General features: G+C 39.1%; 1 protein-coding gene across 1 annotated transcript; it reads left to right on the forward strand.

Annotated features, from left to right (window-relative positions):
- Nucleotides 1-174: 174 nt before the first annotated feature.
- Nucleotides 175-20,520, forward strand: LOC306867511 (zona pellucida sperm-binding protein 4-like; the record flags this gene model as incomplete). The annotated part of the gene is made up of 10 exons (XM_079413189.1): nucleotides 175-207; nucleotides 434-511; nucleotides 18,923-19,082; nucleotides 19,159-19,346; nucleotides 19,417-19,514; nucleotides 19,586-19,743; nucleotides 19,814-20,006; nucleotides 20,079-20,226; nucleotides 20,302-20,374; nucleotides 20,444-20,520. The coding sequence occupies 10 exons, from the start codon at nucleotides 175-177 to the stop codon at nucleotides 20,518-20,520; spliced, it is 1,206 nt and encodes a 401-aa protein (XP_079269315.1).
- Nucleotides 20,521-20,778: the final 258 nt, after the last annotated feature.

A 20,778-nucleotide genomic window follows, 5' to 3' on the forward strand; every position in this document is an offset into this window, starting at 1 on the left:
ACTTCTGCTCCTCTTTCACTGGTTCGTGCGGTGGAGCTGAAACAGAAAAACCACAACTACGAGCTCATCTATCTGTTTCTATTCTATCAGTCCTCTGACACTGATATATTTGTACCTGTGTTTAGTACTCATGCACCAAAGCAAGGGATGGGCATTGAAACATGTTTAATGATTATGATTCCAGTTACAACAATTCAGACTACACTGGTATGTTTCACACTGTTACTGAGTAGTGACACGGTTGATAAAAACTGTAGCAAATCTGAAACAACCTGTCACAGATTGAGCCAGAGACAAACAGGTAGTGAAACACAGGCAGGTTTACTGATAGGCTTGTGGAAGCAGATCATGATGAGTAATGCCAGGTGAGTATCAAACACTATGATCAGTTCAATGGTTCTTAGCTGTATGCTGATGAGTGGTTTCTTTGCAGGTTCGTAGGAGATCGGAGACCAGGAACGAAGGAGTACTACGCTGGAGAATTGTTGGAGAATCGTCAGGAGATCTAGAGGTAAGTACACACTGGTAAGTTTGTCTGGGGACAGTACCGGGATGTGAATGGTAGACCGGACCACGAGGGAGTGTGGAGAGTGTGCAGACTGTGATTGATCCCTGACACAAGCATTATTTGATTTTTTTTTTTTTTTAAATACGTTTAGAAAGATAGCCTACATCAGCCATGCATCAATATTTAACTGAGAGAATGATGTGAAAGAGGAAGTACAAGAGAATAAAGAGCTTGCATAATTTTACACATTACTAAGAATTTCTGATGATGCTGTGATGCCAAATAAACCACATGTGTGTGAAGAGAAGCTCATATCAGTGGTTTTCAGGTCTTGTTTTGTTAGTGCTTCATGCATAATGAGAAATGTTGGTAAAACTAAACACACACAAATTTTAATCAGTTGAGAGGCATCAATATTTTTTAAATATATATATATATATTTTTTTTTTTGGTAACACTTTCTATGAAGCCCATATTTATAATACATTATAAGGGTATTCCTAAATAATAATAAATAATCATTACAACAATTATAATACATTATAATTCTTATGCATTTGCGCTTATAACTTGTAAGATTATGATTATTCATAACAAACAATGAACACCATATTAAATCTAATTTTACATTTATAATGGACTATATATCTTAACATTGTTTGTTTAAGATCTGCACAGTATCTTTCTACATCTTGTAAGTGGTTAGGTGTGGAGTGTTATTTGAGTGTTCCCTGTGAGGCTAATATTAATTTTGATGTGAGCTAGTTAATAATTTCAGCTGAAGACAAGAAAATGCAATGTTTATATGTTCGGTTATATTTTATTTTGATGGTCCCCTTAGTCTGTTGACTATAAGCAACTTTGCAACTAACCCTCATTATTAGTAGAGTATTAGTAAGCTTAGGTTAAGGTTAGGGTAGAATGTTGACGTACTTGCAGAGATACTTATAGTTAGTTTGTCTGTTGGGGAACCACCAAAATAAAGTGTTAGCATATAGCAGACATACTACTTATATTCCAGTGACTGCTAGTTGACATGTAGTTGCAGAGTTACTTATCAACAGCTGTCTAAAGGGTAACATCAAAATAATCAAACTGATTCTGGTGTTCTGTCCCTCAATGTGGAGAACACAAATGAGGTTGTGATGGACTTCAGGAGAAACTCCGTTGACCACCCCCCATTAACCATCGACAGCTCGACTGTGGAGACAGTCAGCAGCACTAAATTCCTGGGGGTGCACATCACAGAGGATCTCACCTGGACCACCAACACCATGTCACTCTCCAAAAAGGCACAACAGCACCTACACTTTCTCCGTCGGCTGAAAAGAGCAAGTCTCCCTCCACCCATCCTCACCACATTCTACAGAGGCACCATTGAGAGTGTGCTGACCAGCTGCATCACTGTCTGGTACGGGAACTGCAGTGCTGCTGACCGCAAGACCCTCCAGCGGACAGTGAACACAGCAGCAAAGATCATCGGTGCCCCTCTCCCCTCCATCCTGGACATTTTCCTTACACGATGCTCCAGCAAAACCAACAGCATCGTGAAGGACTCCACCCATCCCTCCCACAGTCTCTTCCAGCTCCTACCATCAGGAAGACAGTACCGGAGCATCAGAGCCCGCTCCGCCAGACTGCTCAACAGCTTTTTCCCCAGGCTGTGAGAGCCCTGAACTCAAACCACCCCGCACCCCTCTGAAACCCCATGCAAACCCCTACCACCTGAAACATGGACCACCCCAAACCTTACCACACCAAAGAAAAAAACTGTATGAAACTTTTTTGTGCAATTCGAAGTGTGCTACACACAGGTGAGTGGGCCTGTACAAACCACCTGTAGTAACACACTCTCCTCTATGTGCACTAGACACTTTACACTATGTGCACTAGACACTTTACACACACTGCTGCGTGTACACAATCCCACAAAAGACTCAGCAATATATGTATGTTTACATGCTCATGCACTACAAATCATCCTGCTCTGTTCCCCAACCAGCTTCTTGACTCAAAATGTTTCTCTTTGCACATGTACAGTATTTGTGAAGCATTCGTATAGTTTGCATTTTTTATCTTATATTTTTAAGTTTGTATAGGGTAAATATTTATGTGAAGCATTCATATAATTTGTATTTTTTATCTTTTTCTTTTTTTTAGTTTTTATAGGGTAAATACTTATATATATAGTATACTTATAGTTAAATCTGTCAGTAGGTTAATTGTGTATAGGTTTATAGTGTTTTTTACTTCATTGTTGTACAGGTCCTTTTCAAAAAATTAGCATATTGTGATAAAGTTCATTATTTTCTGTAATGTACTGATAAACATTAGACTTTCATTTATTTTAGATTCATTACAACACAACTGAAGTAGTTCAAGCCTTTTATTGTTTTAATATTGATGATTTTGGCATACAGCTCATGAAAACCCAAAATTCCCAAAAAATTAGCATATCATGAAAAGGTTCTCTAAACGAGCTATTAACCTAATCATCTGAATCAACTAATTAACTCTAAACACCCGCAAAAGATTCCTGACGCTTTTAAAAACTCCCAGCCTGGTTCATTACTCAAAACCGCAATCATGGGTAAGACTGCCGACCTGACTGCTGTCCAGAAGGCTATCATTGACACCCTCAAGCAAGAGGGTAAGACACAGAAAGACATTTCTGAACGAATAGGCTGTTCCCAGAGTGCTGTATCAAGGCACCTCAGTGGGAAGTCTGTGGGAAGGAAAAAGTGTGGCAGAAAACGCAGCACAACGAGAAGAGGTGACCGGACCCTGAGGAAGATTGTGGAGAAGGACCGATTCCAGACCTTGGGGGACCTGCGGAAGCAGTGGACTGAGTCTGGAGTAGAAACATCCAGAGCCACCGTGTACAGGCGTGTGCAGGAAATGGGCTACAGGTGCCGCATTCCCCAGGTCAAGCCACTTTTGAACCAGAAACAGCGGCAGAAGCGCCTGACCTGGGCTACAGAGAAGCAGCACTGGACTGTTGCTCAGTGGTCCAAAGTACTTTTTTCGGATGAAAGCAAATTTTGCATGTCATTCGGAAATCAAGGTGCCAGAGTCTGGAGGAAGACTGGGGAGAGGGAAATGCCAAAATGCCTGAAGTCCAGTGTCAAGTACCCACAGTCAGTGATGCTGGTGTTGGTCCACTGTGTTTTATCAAGGGCAGGGTCAATGCAGCTAGCTATCAGGAGATTTTGGAGCACTTCATGCTTCCATCTGCTGAAAAGCTTTATGGAGATGATTTCATTTTTCAGCACGACCTGGCACCTGCTCACAGTGCCAAAACCACTGGTAAATGGTTTACTGACCATGGTATTACTGTGCTCAATTGGCCTGCCAACTCTCCTGACCTGAACCCCATAGAGAATCTGTGGGATATTGTGAAGAGAAAGTTGAGAGACGCAAGACCCAACACTCTGGATGAGCTTAAGGCCGCTATCGAAGCATCCTGGCCCTCCATAACACCTCAGCAGTGCCACAGGCTGATTGCCTCCATGCCATGCCGCATTGAAGCAGTCATTTCTGCGAAAGGATTCCCGACCAAGTATTGAGTGCATAACTGAACATAATTATTTGAAGGTTGACTTTTTTTGTATTAAAAACACTTTTCTTTTATTGGTCGGATGAAATATGCTAATTTTTTGAGATAGGAATTTTGGGTTTTCATGAGCTGTATGCCAAAATCATCAATATTAAAACAATAAAAGGCTTGAACTACTTCAGTTGTGTTGTAATGAATCTAAAATATATGAAAGTCTAATGTTTATCAGTACATTACAGAAAATAATGAACTTTATCACAATATGCTAATTTTTTGAAAAGGACCTGTATGTCTGCATTTATGTAGCACCATGATCCTCCAAGGCACGACATTTCGTTCCACTGTATGTCCCCACATGTAGCGGAATGACAATAAAGCTAAACTTCACTTAACTTTACTTGATATTACAATAAAAATAGTTCAATGCAAATGTGTCATATTACACATTCATCTGATCTGATCTTATGGTTGTTTGAGAAAAAAACAAATATGATTATTATTATTATTACTACTACTATACTTATACATGGTCTTTGATTGCTTTAGATATGAGACTCATAATACATTATAACTATGAGAATTATAATCCATTGTAACCTAAGTGGATGAATCATGTTCACCGTGTGTTATAAATCACCATGATCTTAAAAGCTATAACCTCAAATAAGTAAATTTTATAATACACTAAAACTGTTCTTATGAATATTCATAAGATGATATAACATATTATAAGGTTTTGATGATATAACATATTTTTGCATTATGCATTCATTGTAATGCCCCAAGAATACCCATATAATGTATTATAAATATGGGCTTTGTAGAAAGTGTTACGTTTTGTGTTTTTTTTGTAAATCCCTATTCTTATTACATTTTTCTCAGTTGCTTAGACACTAAAATTAATTATAAAAGCCAAATATCACACACATAAAAACAAAGCACGTTTTTTTCAATATTTCTCAGAACTATTAACACTATTCTGGTGTTTCACGGCTCTATTCAGCTTTTGACTCCATGTGTTCCTGTTCAGTAGCGTTCACAAACCATCAATGCCACCAAAAGCAGCACTTCTCATCATGTTAACACTAGTAAGCAGCATTTTCACCCTCCAGTCAGAACCACAGGATGTGTAAAAAAGAATAACATGTGAATTCATTGGCTGTTGATACAAAAATGCAAGCTCAAATCTGTTTTAAATTTGATAATTTTATTTTTAACTGCATGTTAAATGTAAATAAAAAAATATGTAGCATTTTGTTCCAAAGTACAAAATAATTGACATGTAAAACCTGATTGACTGCAGTAAGAGGTTGTAACAAATTTAGCTTAAAAGGGAATTGTTCATAAATAATTACGATTAATTATGATTAATTACAATTATTTATATCGGCTGACAGTAATAACTAATGTAGAATTAAATTGCCATCAGCTGATCTGTCCGTCCAGCGAACATTCAGTGTAAGTTCGTATCAACGCTAAGAAAGGATATTTCCTTGGCCATAGAAAATACTTTCCTATTAATGCATTAGAGCATTGTAGCAAGGGTCAAAATCATAAAGGGACATTTAATATGCAAGGCAGAATCAGAAACTCATGTAATTTGTGCACACAACTTGTATTAACTAAACACTAACGCAGACTAGTCTAACAAACAAACAAACAAACCAACAAACAAACATACAATCACTCATACATGGGAAAGGCTAATGAGCATTGATGGATGAAACCATCAGGAAAACCAGAGAATGCAGTTATGGAGAAAGTAATTTAACCACCTGAGTAAAACCATCAGCACCATTTATAATGGGGTCTATAACTTAACTACTAAATACTAAACCTCTGTTTCGTTTAGTTAAATGTTATACTTGCACTGCCTTTGGTCGGGTCGAGTGTCCAGAATGCAGTCTCAGATGAAGTCTTAATGGTTTCAAAGTTTTGGATTCCTGATCACGTTCTTCCGGGTTGAAGAGTGATGAATTCCATAGATGTTCTGAGGTAGAAATGTTCTTCCAAGTATTGAATGGAAAAAGAGCTAAGAAAGAGATCTGCTGAGGTCCAAGGAGCTTGGTTGAATGGAAAGACAAGGCCGCAAAGCCTGGCAGAAAAACTTAAGAGGGTCCAGAAAAAGTTCTAGCTCACATCCTCTTAGGATCTAACAAAACTGCAGACTACCGGGGCGTCTCTGAAGTGGGAGCTGTATCTGCTATAGAGGCCACACCTCTGGGGTGTCAAATACCCAATTGAGTCCTGGATTTTTGGAGGGAAAATTTTAAGATTCTTTGTCTCTTGACATGGTAATTTGCATAGGCAATTCAGCTGGGTTAATGCACAAACTTCTAAAGATTCTTAAGACACTAATATCTTGCATAGGTATCAACATGTAATATGCACTCTCAATTAGATCATCCGAAGATGAATTGATAGAGACTAAACATGATACAGCTAGAGTGAGAGGTTAACAGGTTAACTAGTGATCTTGTCCCCACATGTCTCAAATCCACAACAATCATACCGGTACCAAAGAAATCACCTGTGTCCTGTCTCAATGACTACCGTCCCATAGCACTGACTCCAATCATGATGAAGTGCTTTGAGAGGCTAGTTACCTCCTGAAACATGGACCCCCATGTGCAATCCGAAGTGTGCTACACACAGGTGAGTGGGCCTGTACAAACCACCTGTAGTACCACACTCTCCTCTATGTGCACTATGGACACTTTACACTATGTGCACTATGGACCCTTTACACACACTGCTGCGTGTACACAATCCCACAAAAGACTCAGCAATATATGTATGTTTACATGCTCATGCACTACAAATCATCCTGCACTGTTCCCCAACCAGCTGCTGACTCAAATGTCTCTCTTTGCACATGTACAGTATTTGTGAAGCATTCGTATAGTTTGTATTTTTTATCCTCTAGTTTTTTAGTTTGTATAGAGTAAATATTTATGTGAAGCATTCGTATAGTTTGTATTTTTTATCCTTTATTATTTTAGTTTGTATAGGGTAAATACTTATATATAGTATACTTATAGTCAAAATCTGTTAGTAGGTTAGTTGTGTATAGGTTTATAGTGTTTTTTAATTCATTGTTGTATGTCTGTATTTATGTAGCACCGTGGTCCTGCGAGGCACGACATTTCGTTCCACTGTATGTAGTATGTCCCCACATGTAGCGGAATGACAATACAGCTGAACTTGAACTTGAACTTGAACTATCATACTCATGCACAAGAGGAAGTGTTGCTCTATTCCATTGAGCAATAAAACAAGTGTTATCAGATGGGTTGCCATGACACCAGGGGCTTGGAGTCATTGACAGACACACCAGCATCAGTGTGTGTATTGGGTGGGGGGCTCTGTGACCATTTGTTAATCTAATAACTAATTGATTTGTTAAATGAAATGCAAAATTGTGTGTCTGATTGGTCAAAATGCTACAAGGTCATGGTTCATTTGCTGCAAGAATGTTTAACAAAGCATCAGTTCCAGAATTAGGCACTGTCCTTATTTAAAAAAGGGAAACATGAACAGTTCAAAATTTGCTACAAAGCAGTGATACAAGTCAGAAGACTTGCATTAAGAAATGAGGAATATACATGCTAATAACCAGTATTTATTAAAATAGCCAAATAAATACAATATACAATAGCCAGTGAAGACAGACAAAGAGAGGTATAACGTAGATTCTCTTGGAGAAGGTTATTTGAAGAGGTTTGATTGCACATGCTGGAAGTGCAGTCAGAAGAGCATTGACAAGATGATAAGAGCCTGGATGAGGCGTTGTGCTGCATGTTCAGTTAGGAAGAGACTGATCTTCCTGATTTTGTTCAGTGCAAACCTGCTTGACAGTGCTGTCTTTGGAAAATAGTCTTTGAAGGTCAGCCGGTCATCAAAGATTAACCCAGGATTTCTGGCTGATCTGGTTGGGATGATTATTGATGATTTTAGACACTGGGTGGATTTTCTGTTGTTATGTAACAATGTTTTCTGGCCGCTGTCTTTCCGTGGTTGAAACGCTCATTGAGTGATTACATGAGACACTATACATTCAGTATGTTGTAGTTTATCTTTCAACATGGATCGGATGTTCATTCAATGTTTACTTCATGCTAATAAGAATGCACTCCTGCTTCGCTTGAACTTTTGAAATTCTTTATAAAACTAACAGAATTTGAATGCTGAGACTTTGTTTCATGTTATTATAAGTGACCTGTTCTGTTGTGTGTGCGAGAGGCTGGAAATGGACGAAGCGCGACGCGGAACACCAAACACATCACATAACCAAATGGGAAACATATGGGAACATTAGGGGAACATTCTGTGTTTGTTGGGCAGTTAAGGTTAGCTCTTTAGCATTATAGTAGATTTAAGTAAAAACAAGCCTATTTGGACGGGATCTCCTCCTTTCTGTGAGACGGGTAACTGTTAGTTTAGTTTGTTAACTAAAGCTAAATTTGAATCCAGTCGTGATCGTATATGTAACGTGAAGTAATTTTTCACTCCTCTTCAGGAATAACTGCAGGCGAGAATAAACATTTTTACTTAAATTGGGTTCTAGAATATTATTTCAAGTCTATTTTTGCTTGTATTTCGTCAAATATATTCCCCACCTCTCCTCGTAATGTTGTTATAGTACATAAGAAATAAACTCATTACGGACTCTGCGCAGACATGCGAACTGAACACGCTTTTGTTCTAACAATCTTCTCAGAAATCAAATCCTCCTCAGAGTGAAGAAGCTGCGGCCGGCAGGGGGTAGAGAGACAGAACACAGTAAGAATACAGTTTAAATATGCTTTATTTGTACAGTTGCCATTAACATTAATGTTAATTAAATAGTTAATTTCTTTGTTGTCATTGCGTTGTGGAAGGTCAAATTACGTTAGCTCTTCAGCACATTTGCATCATATATTTTGAGTAATAACAGGCCTGTTTAGACGGGATCTCCTTTTTGTGAGGCGGTAATTTTTCACCCCTCTTCAGGAATAACTGCAGGTGATATTATGCTATATTTTTCATTGAAATTTAGTTTTGGAACATTAGCTCAAGTATTTTGTTTATATATATTTTGACAAATATATTCCCCACCTCTAATGTGGTTTCAAATAATTTACATGAAATAAAAAAAAATAATAATAAAAAAACATTTATTGTGGGTGTGTGTGTGTGTGTGTGTGTGTGTGTGTGTGTGCTCCAGACTGGTTTTTGAATTCTGAGAAAAATGTCAGAATTGCGAGTTTATATCAGAATTGCGAGTTTATATCTCAGAATTGCGAGTTTATATTTCAGAATTCTGATATAAGTTCAGAATTGCAAGTTTATATCATAATTTGCGAGTTTATATCTCAGAATTCTGAGAAAAAAAGTCAGAATTGCGAGTTTATATCTCCAAATTAGTTCCAAATTGTAGCCTCTTTTTCCTATTTGTAGTGGAGATGAGTGGTACCCGGTGGGGTCTTCTGCTGTTGTAGCCCATCCGCCTCAAGGTTGTGCGTGTTGTGGCTTCACAAATGCTTTGCTGCATACCTCGGTTGTAACGAGTGGTTATTTCAGTCAAAGTTGCTCTTCTATCAGCTTGAATCAGTCGGCCCATTCTCCTCTGACCTCTAGCATCAACAAGGCATTTTCGCCCACAGGACTGCCGCATACTGGATGTTTTTCCCTTTTCACACCATTCTTTGTAAACTCTAGAAATGGTTGTGCGTGAAAATCCCAGTAACTGAGCAGATTGTGAAATACTCAGACCGGCCCGTCTGGCACAACAACCATGCCACGCTCAAAATTGCTTAAATCATCTTTCTTTCCCATTCTGACATTCAGTTTGGAGTTCAGGAGATTGTCTTGACCAGGACCACACCCCTAAATGCATTGAAGCAACTGCCATGTGATTGGTTGATAATTGCATTAATGAGAAATTGAACAGGTGTTCCTAATAATCCTTTAGGTGAGTGTACTTTAAAAGAACACACATAAAGTAATGACAAATTGACAAACATTGCATAATTTTACCACTATAAAACTGCTTTAAAAACTATTTATATTGTAAAAATTGCTATATAAATAATAGTGACTTTGTACTGACCTAGACATTTCTGACTGAACCGATGATGGCCGCTGAGTTTGAACTCTCTGCCTGACAACCTGAGATGATCTGACAAACCACAAAATAATTCATTCAAGTTCTCAAAATATATGTGCTGACATTCACTTGAAATGCTTTAAAATATCGCTATACCTGTTCATATCTTAACTGGTGGAAGGCCCATCGGCTCGCTCTTGACGTGTCAAAAGTGAGAGAAGGTGCCTTGCGGACCTTTGTACTTCGTTGTCTCCCTTGTGAGACAATCACAACATGGATGGAAGATGAAGAGTAGATTAACAAGATGCCACGGTATCACAGTTGTCACACAACAAAAATTATTGTCTTACTTCGTATTTTTGTCTTGTTTCCACTCCAAATATCTAAAAATTGTTAAATCTAGAAGTATTTACTAGACAAGCAAAAAGTATTGTCTTGCATTTAGGGGTAAATAAAAAAAAAATCTGCCAATGGGGTAAATAAAGTAGTTTTGTTTTCTGTTTGAATTAAAAATATTTTGCTTACCCTTAATTTCAGTTAATTTTAATAATTTATTTATTAATATTATTATTATTAAATGATTGTCTCCAGAAAACAAGACAATATCCTACTTGTTGCTTGTCTACTAAATTATTCTTGATTTAAGAATCTTTAGCTATTTGGACTGGAACAAAAAAAATGTAAAATTTGCAGTGCACAATATTGATGCAGATAAAAGTCAATAGCAGAGGCGAGTGTTTAATTTAAGCTAAAGATAAAGATATACTGTCATAATATAAATGTGTAAATTTTAATGTAAACACTGGCCACCAGCTGACATAATCAATACACTCTTTGTCGGCGTATTACGTTGTTTTTTTCTAAAACGCAATAGAAATGCCAACTACAGGAAAACTGGATGTACGTTTATTGCCTTATATCACCTTTAACGTTACAGTGAAAGAAGCAGCTCATGTTTACACGAGGTAAAAATAAAATCACATATTATTACAGACTAGTGGACAAGTAAACTTCGGTTTTATGTCGTAATTAGTGTTTTAGGGAAATACTCAGCACTTGGTCCATCTTGGCACATGGCACTTTGTAAAGGCCTGTTGATGTAGCCGTTGACAGCCACTAGCACCACCTGCTGGTGAGGACGTCTAACAGCAGATGGCAATCATGGATCGTACTCTACTGCTTTTCCTGCAGTTCCCGGATGTGCCCTGTTGAACAATCATGGAGTTTTCAGAAACTAATTTGTAAAGTGAAATAAAATAAACCGAAAAATGCCTAGCGAATATTATTGGTGGGATTATTAAATAAACAGAATATTTTGGAAATGGACTTTGTGAGGTGAATATTGATTATTGAATTTTAAACAATGAAACCGTTTGTGAAATGTTTCCGATTGAAATATTCACTGCTTAAATATACAACCATGTTAAAATGCTACACACAAAAATGCAAGCCCTGAAAATGCAGTGCATTAAAATACAAGCACTGTTAATTGCAATGCATTTTTTTTTTTTTGATTTGTGGAATTCAGCATGCTTTTTGTTTAAAAAACTATTGTCATCATTCTGCTTCCATACAGGTTTCACTAACTGTGCATTTTTTTTTTTTGTGTGTAAGCAATCATAATAAAACTGTAACAAAAAACAAAATAATATCCCCATGCTCGGGTGAAAGTTGGCTCCTCAGTCTGATAACAATAAGAACAACACAAAGATAACGGTGTGCTAAGCAAAGTTTCTTACAACGCTTTGTGTTTTCATATTTCTCAAGATCATTTCGGTATAAGATAAGTTCTCTTCTCAGCTCACTCGGGGTACAACTGCGCTTACCTGCATTGATGGACAGCTGTCTTTCCTCAGTCGACTGGAGTTTGCATTGCACATGATTTCTTATTGTGGTGTTGATAGTATGATGAATACAGAGTTCTGTCTTGAAACTCTAGATGGCGCAGTCTGATGGTTCTAACTCAATCTGTCCCAATGACATCATTATCATTATCTACAGCTGTTGAAGTCCAGAGTGAAATGCATTATGGGTAGTGTAGTTCAGAGAAATGAGTTTGTGTGACCTGTGCTCTCGCTGTGCTGTGTAGTTGAGAAAACGGAGAAAAAACATTTATATTTGGCTTTTATTTCAGTTCATTCAGGTCGGTCCACACAGGGGTTTTTGTGCACTGCAACTTTGGGGAAGTCGTGGCCTAATGGTTAGAGAGTTGGAGTCGTAATCCAAAGGTAGCGGGTTCGAGTCTCGGGCCGGTAGGGATTGTAGGTGGGGGGAGTGAATGTACAGCGCTCTCTCCACCCTCAATACCACGACTGAGGTGCCTTTGAGCAAGGCACCGAACCCCCAACTGCTCCCCGGGCGCCACAGCATAAATGGCTGCCCATTGCTCCGGGTGTGTGTTCACGGTGTGTGTGTGTTCACTGCTGTGTGTGTGCACGTTGGATGGGTTAAATGCACGAATTCCGAGTATGGGTCACCATACTTGGCAGTATGTCACTTCACTTCACTTTGACAACTTTTATCTACACAAGAGAGTATATGGCAATCGGCTACCTTTGTCCTTCTCATCATTGCACGAACATGAATTAACGAGCTGTTTTGCTGCCGCTGGGACTGATGAAGTGGATAAAGTAAGAACAGTTATCAAATTACTAAATTATGATATTTGCTCAGGTGGGTGCTGGTGTCTTATCTGTAGCATTGCAACGTATATCCATTTAGTTAATTAACATTACACATTGTGCACGTCTAATTAGAGTTAAGCCAGTTGGCGTGGTAGCCCAGGTACACATAGTCATTGGCCACTAGTGTTAAGCCAGTCGGCGTGGTAGCCCAGGCACACATAGTCATAGGCCACTAGTGTTAAGCCAGTCGGCGTGGTAGCCCAGGCACACATAGTCATAGGCCACTAGTGTTAAGCTGGTCGGCGTGGTAGCCCAGGCACGCACAGTCATAGGCCACTAGTGTTAAGCTGGTCGGCGTGGTAGCCCAGGCTCACAGAGTCACCCAAAATCACATTTGGGTACACACTCTAAATGAAAAAGGACAGAATTTGGCACTTACCACCACCTTGTTCAGGAAGGCCGGAAAAGCATCTGCAGTACTTCAGGATGAGTACACAGAAAATGGTTTTCAAAAATTATTGGACCTGATATCACAGGGATGTCTATAAATTACCAGACACCATTTGGGCCAAAGGAAAAACTTGCAGTGACATTGAGGTAAGGAATTTTCTATTTAACCTATCCGTATATCTGATTTACACTGTAATAATATGTTGTTGGAAGAAAGAAAGAATAAATGATTTCAAAACAACAATTCATTAAATGGATTTTACCATGTGAGCCATATGACAAGATAACACAGTAATGTACACATGGATACTTTTAATAAAAATAATTGCAGTAGCCGTATCAGTATGTAATCTAAAACATAAAACAGGATTAGGAAACAATTTCTAAATCAATCAATCAACCAAGCAAGACAGACAGATAGACAGATAAATAAATAAATAGCATCTCATTGAATTATGACTATGAATATGGCACAAGATATGTTGAGGAAGCTGAGGGTGCCACAATATTTTCATGTGGAGCATTCCAGCTACCAAACAGTGGTGGTCCTGTGTGGTAACTAGGCACACCTGGCCCATGATGTGGTCATCCAGGATACATAGCATCTCTATTTTGGCTCTGGTTTGTTCTCTTTTTCCCAGAGATCTCAGTTGAGGTGCTAAACTTAGAACGAATATCTCCGTTTCATCATGTTATTTTGGTGGCACTGTTGGTGTTACTCAAAAGTCCATAAGTTTTTCATTAATTTGTGTGTTCGGACTTTTTGGGTTGTCTCTTCTTTTTTTCTGGGTCTCTGGGGCCGTTCTAGAACTTCTTCACTTTCAGTCCCTGCTGTCTCTGGTACTGGGCTTTCCTCTTCTGAAGTCATTTGTGTGTCTAAATCACCTTCATGGATCGACCCATCCATATAGATTTCAAAATCCACATTACTGATTGTACTGGGAAAAGACAGAGGGACACATTTTGTACTACCATTAAAGGGATACTTCACCCAAAAATGAAAATGATGTCATTAATTACTCACCCTCATGTTGTTCCAAACCTGTAAGACCTACGTTCATCTTCGAAACCCAAATTAAGATATTTTTGATGAAATGACATGAGGGTGAGTGATTAATGACATAATTTTCATTTTTGGGTGAACTATTCCTTCAAAAGTCTACTTCAAGTCATACTTCAGTCATATGCACTCTTTGTTATAAAGTTCATTTGAATTGCATATCTACAAATTACTACATTGCTACATTACTACAAATATTACCTTCGATTTTGTAGAAATACATTCAGGAAGGAAATCACAGCAGCATGTTTCCATTCCAGTTGACGCATTGCTCCAGAGCCACTTGGCAACTGCTGTCTTTTTTCCACTTAATGTAGTTGTCTCGAAGTGACTTCCATCTTGTCCTGCACTCATTTTCTGTGAAGAGATAGAAATTAATGTTTGTTTTACAGGTATCTGGCCTCAGGAAATTCAATTAGAACATTTCCCTTCTACTATCGTATGGGGGAGAGCACAGTGGCTAAAGCCATCAAGGGCACATGTGTCGCAATTAACAGACGATGGATACACACCTAGCAAAACCTACTGAGCAGGAGTGGAGGAATATTGCTTCAAAGTTTTCAACTAGGTGGAATTTCCCTAACTGCACAGGAGCGATAGATGGGAAGCACATCCTCCTCTTTGCACCACCTCATTCAGGCACCCTTTACTTTAATTACAAAAAAATACTCTCTGTAGTATTATTGGCTGTGGTTGTTGCTGAATATCGCTTCCGTCTAGTCCATATTGGAGAGTATGGATGGTCAACTGATGGGGGTGTCTTTGCTGGCTCAGCCATAGGGCAGGCATTGGATGCAAAAAAAGCTTTAGGTGCCAGATGATCAGCAGCCACCAGGAGCAGAGCATCTGGGGAGCATGCCATTCACCATTGTTGGGGATGCAGCATTCCCGTTAAAAACCTACCTGATGCGGCTTTATCCTGGTCGAGACTTATTCACACAACAACTCATCTTCAACTACAGATTGTCTCGAGCGCACAATGTGATAGAAAATGCCTTAGGCAATTTGTCATCTCGCTGGAGGATACTGCATTTCAGGATCAACATACACCCTGATAAATTAAACAGCCTTATTTTGTCAGCATGCCTCCTGCGCAATTTTCATCTCTACTGCTGGTGGACCTCGTGGTGCAAGGGAGGCCTACACTGTTCAAGATAAATTATGTTCTTTTTTCAACTCTGAAGGACATGTATCGTGGCAGAATGAAATGGTGTAATGGTCACTATAGTGTTGCCTTACTGACAACACTTTAATAATTTAATTGATATTAGATTTGATCATTTCCTAGATATCTTATTCCTGCTTAGCTCATAATTTAATCACTGATTATCGTTAGCATTCATATTAGGCTAGATTGTCATTCATCAATTATTGGCATTGTTTTGTATTATTATAAGCAATTTCAACGTTTCTTAATATGACACTAATATGATTTGTTTGCTCAATAAAAACAAAGACACTACATATTTTTTGTGTGTGTAAGGTATGCTTATTTCGTTGTTAACTTCAATTATAATCATATTCCTGTTGAGATAGTTTGTCTTAATTCAACATGAGGATTTGTTTACTTAATAATGTTGACCACCAACTGTCAATTTTGTTTTGTTATTTTTAAGAAGATCGTGAAATTAAGACAATGTCTGTACTGTATGTTATTTTATGATTGTACTCTGCAATTGCATACAGTTGTTGCTAACGACTGCCCAGTGGCGGAGCTAGAGTTTTATACAGGGGGTGGCCAAGGCTAATTCAGGGGGTCCATGGAACATGACAGAAAATCAGTGTATAACTCTAACCTGGAATAAAAAAGCATGAATAAATCCTACAATTGCTGATTCCTTCACATTACCACATATTAGCTATACATTCCTACCGTAATTTCAAATGTTAGTCTATTGAATCTTATTTCTCTTAATTCTATCACCTCATTAACCAGTGGCTGGAGCAGCCTGGAGTGAGAATTATTCATGAATAATTAACAAGCCTGTGATTAACATTACTAGTCAAAAGTTTTTGAACCGTAAGATTTATGTTTATTAATTCTCCTCTGCTCACCAAGCCTGCATTTATTTGATCCAAAATACAGCAAAAGCAGTAATATTGTGAAATATTTTTATTATTTAAAATAACTGCTTTCTATTTGAATACATTTTAAAAATGTCATTTATTCCTGATTGAATTCCTTGATTTAAGAATAAAATAATCCAGAATTCTCAAAATGTCAACAATTGGATTCAGCTAATGCAGGATAAATCCAAGGCCGAATTCAAAATGGCAGAAATTAATACAAGTATCACAGGCTGTGTTCGAAATGCCATACTATCATACTACTCTTACTATTTCTGCAGCATCCAGTATGTATGCTGCTCATAGTATGCACATTTGCTGTATGCATGAAATACCCGGATGACCTACTATATTTGCCAGAATCTGCTAAATATAACTCAAGTACACTGAAATCAGTACAGAAGCGAGGACTGGAGGCGGGGAATAATAATTATAAATGTTACACTTGTATATGCACGTTTATACATATACATGTAATCTACAAACTATCGCTGTGCATTTAAAAACAATATCATTTGTAGGACATGAATTGTACTTTAATCTCTACGGCACTTTTCCGATCAAGTCAAATGACGTCACCTTTATCTCTATAGCGCTTTATACATTTTCAAAGATATTACATAATAATATTAATATTGCAGTAATATAATATATAAATAAATTATATATATAACTAGAATTAATATTTCAATTAAGCAAACAGAATTAAATTCCGATGCAAACAGCTCTAAAAAGAAACGGAGTGTATTTACTCTAAGGACAAATAGACCAATTTGTTGTCAGAGGCTATTTACATTAACTCCGCCCACCAATGCCTGCCTGTGATAAACAGCTCTGCAGAAGACACGTGTATTTCTGTAGAATCAGTGGCGGAGAGAGTAACAGATACGAGCTGCTGTTGATACGAGCGATCCGAGTTCGATTTCGGCTTTTGTCAAACTCGTGTAACTCCTTTTCCCATCACATACCAGATCAGAAAGGCATTTATTTTCAATAAAAAATTCAGTAAATATTTGAAAAGTGGAGATTAAACACCTCATTAATAATACAGTGTGCTTAGCTGTTAGTAGGTTTTTGTCCCAATAAAGTGGCGTTCATCAAATAAAATTTATGATAATTTACACTAAAATGTTGTTGTCTAATATGTTATTGCATACTGTTTTAGAATGTACTACAGTATAAATATCTGCCACCTAACTACTGTTTGCACACCTGTTGCTAAAGAAAATGCTGCTATTTTAGTGTAAACTTAATTTATCATTATTTGCACTTAGTGTAATTAGATTATATCACTTTTTCCACTTAGTGTAACTGCCAAAAATATTGTTCAGTTAAAGACAGCTCATTCAGTTCAGTCTATAGCCTATGTAAAGTTATTCAGTTATGAAATGAGTTCAATTGGCCAATATTGTTTACTAGTATGAAGCCTTAATAACAAGCCTTTGTAAAAAGAATAGTTAGCACATTTGTTTGTAAGGTAACAACCTTCACAGCTGTGCTGAATTAATGTTTGTGTTTGTCATGTGACAATTAAGCATACTACTCTGAAATATGTGTTGCTTACTGTATACTGTTTCACACACTATTCTTTAAAAAATAGTAGGCAGTATACACTAAGTACTGGGCAGTAAGCAAGTATGCCATTTCGAACACAGCCACACAGTTGCATGAGCTCCAATTCATGCAAGTCTAGAGAATCGTGAGGATTAATGAAGAGGGAGGAGCTATCATTAATTAGCTGAAATCTGTAGAGTACAAAAAGACCAAAAGGCAGCATATCTCTTTTCTGACTAGCTGTTGAACAATGGCTGGAAGTTGGTGTTTGTTTCAGATTTTGGTACTTTGCGCTTTCGGTCATGCTGATCCACAGTGGAGTAATTTGCCTCAGAACCCTCAAGCTCTGATGTCCCAGCAAACTGACCAGCGGTTTCGGAAGCCAATTCAACAGCAAACTGACCAGCGGTTTCAGAAGCCAGTTCAACAGCAAACTGACCAGCGGTTTCGGCAGCCAATTCAACAGCAAACTGACCAGCGGTTTCGGCAGCCAATTCAACAGCAAACTGACCAGCGCTTTCGGCAGCCAATTCAACAGCAAACTGACCAGCGGTTTCGGCAGCCAGTTCAACAGCAAACTGACCAGCGGTTTCAGAAGCCAATTCAACAGCAAACTGACCAGCGGTTTCGGCAGCCAGTTCAACAGCAAACTGACCAGCGGTTTCGGCAGCCAGTTCAACAGCAAACTGACCAGCGGTTTCGGCAGCCAGTTCAACAGCAAACTGACCAGCGCTTTCGGCAGCCAATTCAACAGCAAACTGACCAGCGGTTTCAGAAGCCAATTCAACAGCAAACTGACCAGCGGTTTCGGCAGCCAGTTCAACAGCAAACTGACCAGCGGTTTCGGCAGCCAGTTCAACAGCAAACTGACCAGCGGTTTCAGAAGCCAGTTCAACAGCAAACTTACCAGCGGTTTCAGAAGCCAGTTCAACAACAACCTGACCAGCGGTTTCCTCAGCAGTTTCAGCTTCAGAAGCCAGTTCAACAACAACCTGACCAGCGGTTTCCTCAGCAGTTTCAGCTTCAGAAGCCAGTGGCCCAGGCAGAGCCCCTTGATAAATGCGCTGTAGCTGTTTATGAGCAGATCCAATGTGGACAAACTGGGATCAGTGGTGCTGAGTGTGAAGCTATCAACTGTTGCTTCAACGGACAGCAGTGTTACTATGGGAGGGCAGGTAAGCTTTCTCAATCTTATTCTGTCCATGTTAAACAGATTCACAGCACTAACCTGCTCTTGTACCTCTGTTCCAGTGACTGTTCAGTGTATTAGAGATGGTCAGTTTGTGGTAGTGGTGTCTAGAGATGTTACTCTGCCTCGACTGAGTCTGGATTCGGTTAGTCTACTGGGTGGAAACGACCCACCTTGCAGTCCTGTGGAGTCCACACCTTCTTTTGCTATATACCAGTTCCCTGTGACCGCATGTGGCACGAGCATGATGGTGAGCAGCTGCTTCAAGTGTAATTCTGCTTTGCTTATGGACTGGATGCAAACAGTGTTGCTATTCACAGGAGGACAGCGGATATGTGGTGTATGAGAACAGAATGACCTCCTTGTACGAAGTTGGCATTGGACCTTTTGGTTCCATCACAAGGGACAGTCATTTTGAGTAAGTGACCTATGACTTGGTATGAATTTTAATCTTTGATAAATGCTACAAGCTCACCGTCTGTTGTCCAGGCTTCTCTTTCAGTGTAGGTACTCTGGAACCTCTGTTGAAGCTCTGGTTGTGGAGGTCATCTCTGTTCCTCCACCTCCACCAGTAGCTGCTCCTGGACCTCTCAGGGTGGAGCTCAGACTGGGCAATGGCCAATGTGTCACCAAAGGGTGCGCAGAAGGTAAGGTCTTGTCCTGTGTCTTCCTAAAGCCTTTCAAACTGGAGTCTGGTTAAACCTCAATGTTCCTCAGGGGATGAGGCCTACACGTCCTACTACTGTGAAGCTGATTATCCCGTCACAAAAGTCCTGCGGGAGCCTGTGTATGCTGAGGTGCGCATTATGGAGAGGACTGACCCCAACATTGTCCTGATGCTGGGACGTTGTTGGGCGACTTCAACCCCCAGTCCACTCAGTCTCCCCCAGTGGGACCTTCTGGTTGATGGGTGAGTGTACAGCCAATCTTTATCCAGTTTGTCTACTGGGAGGCACTTTCTAACCTTCTCTTTCCTCTTCAGATGCCCTTACAAGGACGACCGTTATCTGACCACACTGGTTCCAGTGACTGGATCGTCTGGTCTTCAGTTCCCAACCCACTACAAGCGCTTTGTTGTGAAAATGTTCACATTTGTAGATCCAGACTCACTGGCTCCTCTGCAGGAAACTGTATGCCCCCATTACTTGAACTGTTTCGATTTTACTAGTGGATTCTATGACTTGCTGCTCTCTCTTCCCTGTCAGATCTTCATCCATTGCAGCACAGAGGTGTGCCATCCATCTTCTGGCTCTTGTGAGCAAAGCTGCACCAGGAAACGTGAGTTCTTTAACTTGACTAGCGGAACTGAGAATTTCTAAGTGCATTCACACTTCTAAAATTTTTCAGGAAGAGACACTCCTATCAAGGCCATCTCTAGTGAGCAGACTGTGGTTTCTAGTGGAGAAGTTACTCTGGTCCTGTAAATCTAGTGTTTTTAATAAACCTTGCAGAACACAAAGATCTTTTTGTCTATTGGTTTTGTTTTAGCTTTGCAGAATCTGGTATTCCATGCCTCTTCCCCGTGTTTTTTTTTTTTTTTTTTTAAACCAAGGTTTTTTTAACCAAGGTAAACCAAGGTTCCACAACCTTTTGTGGAGTCATGCATTCTGAGTCGAGGCTTCTGTTCAAGCCATGACCCTTATCCAACCTCCAGTTGTTAACCTGGGCCACTGCATAGGGTA

Source organism: Barbus barbus (genome assembly GCF_936440315.1).
Source record: "Barbus barbus genome assembly, chromosome: 49".
Lineage (NCBI taxonomy): Eukaryota > Metazoa > Chordata > Actinopteri > Cypriniformes > Cyprinidae > Barbus > Barbus barbus.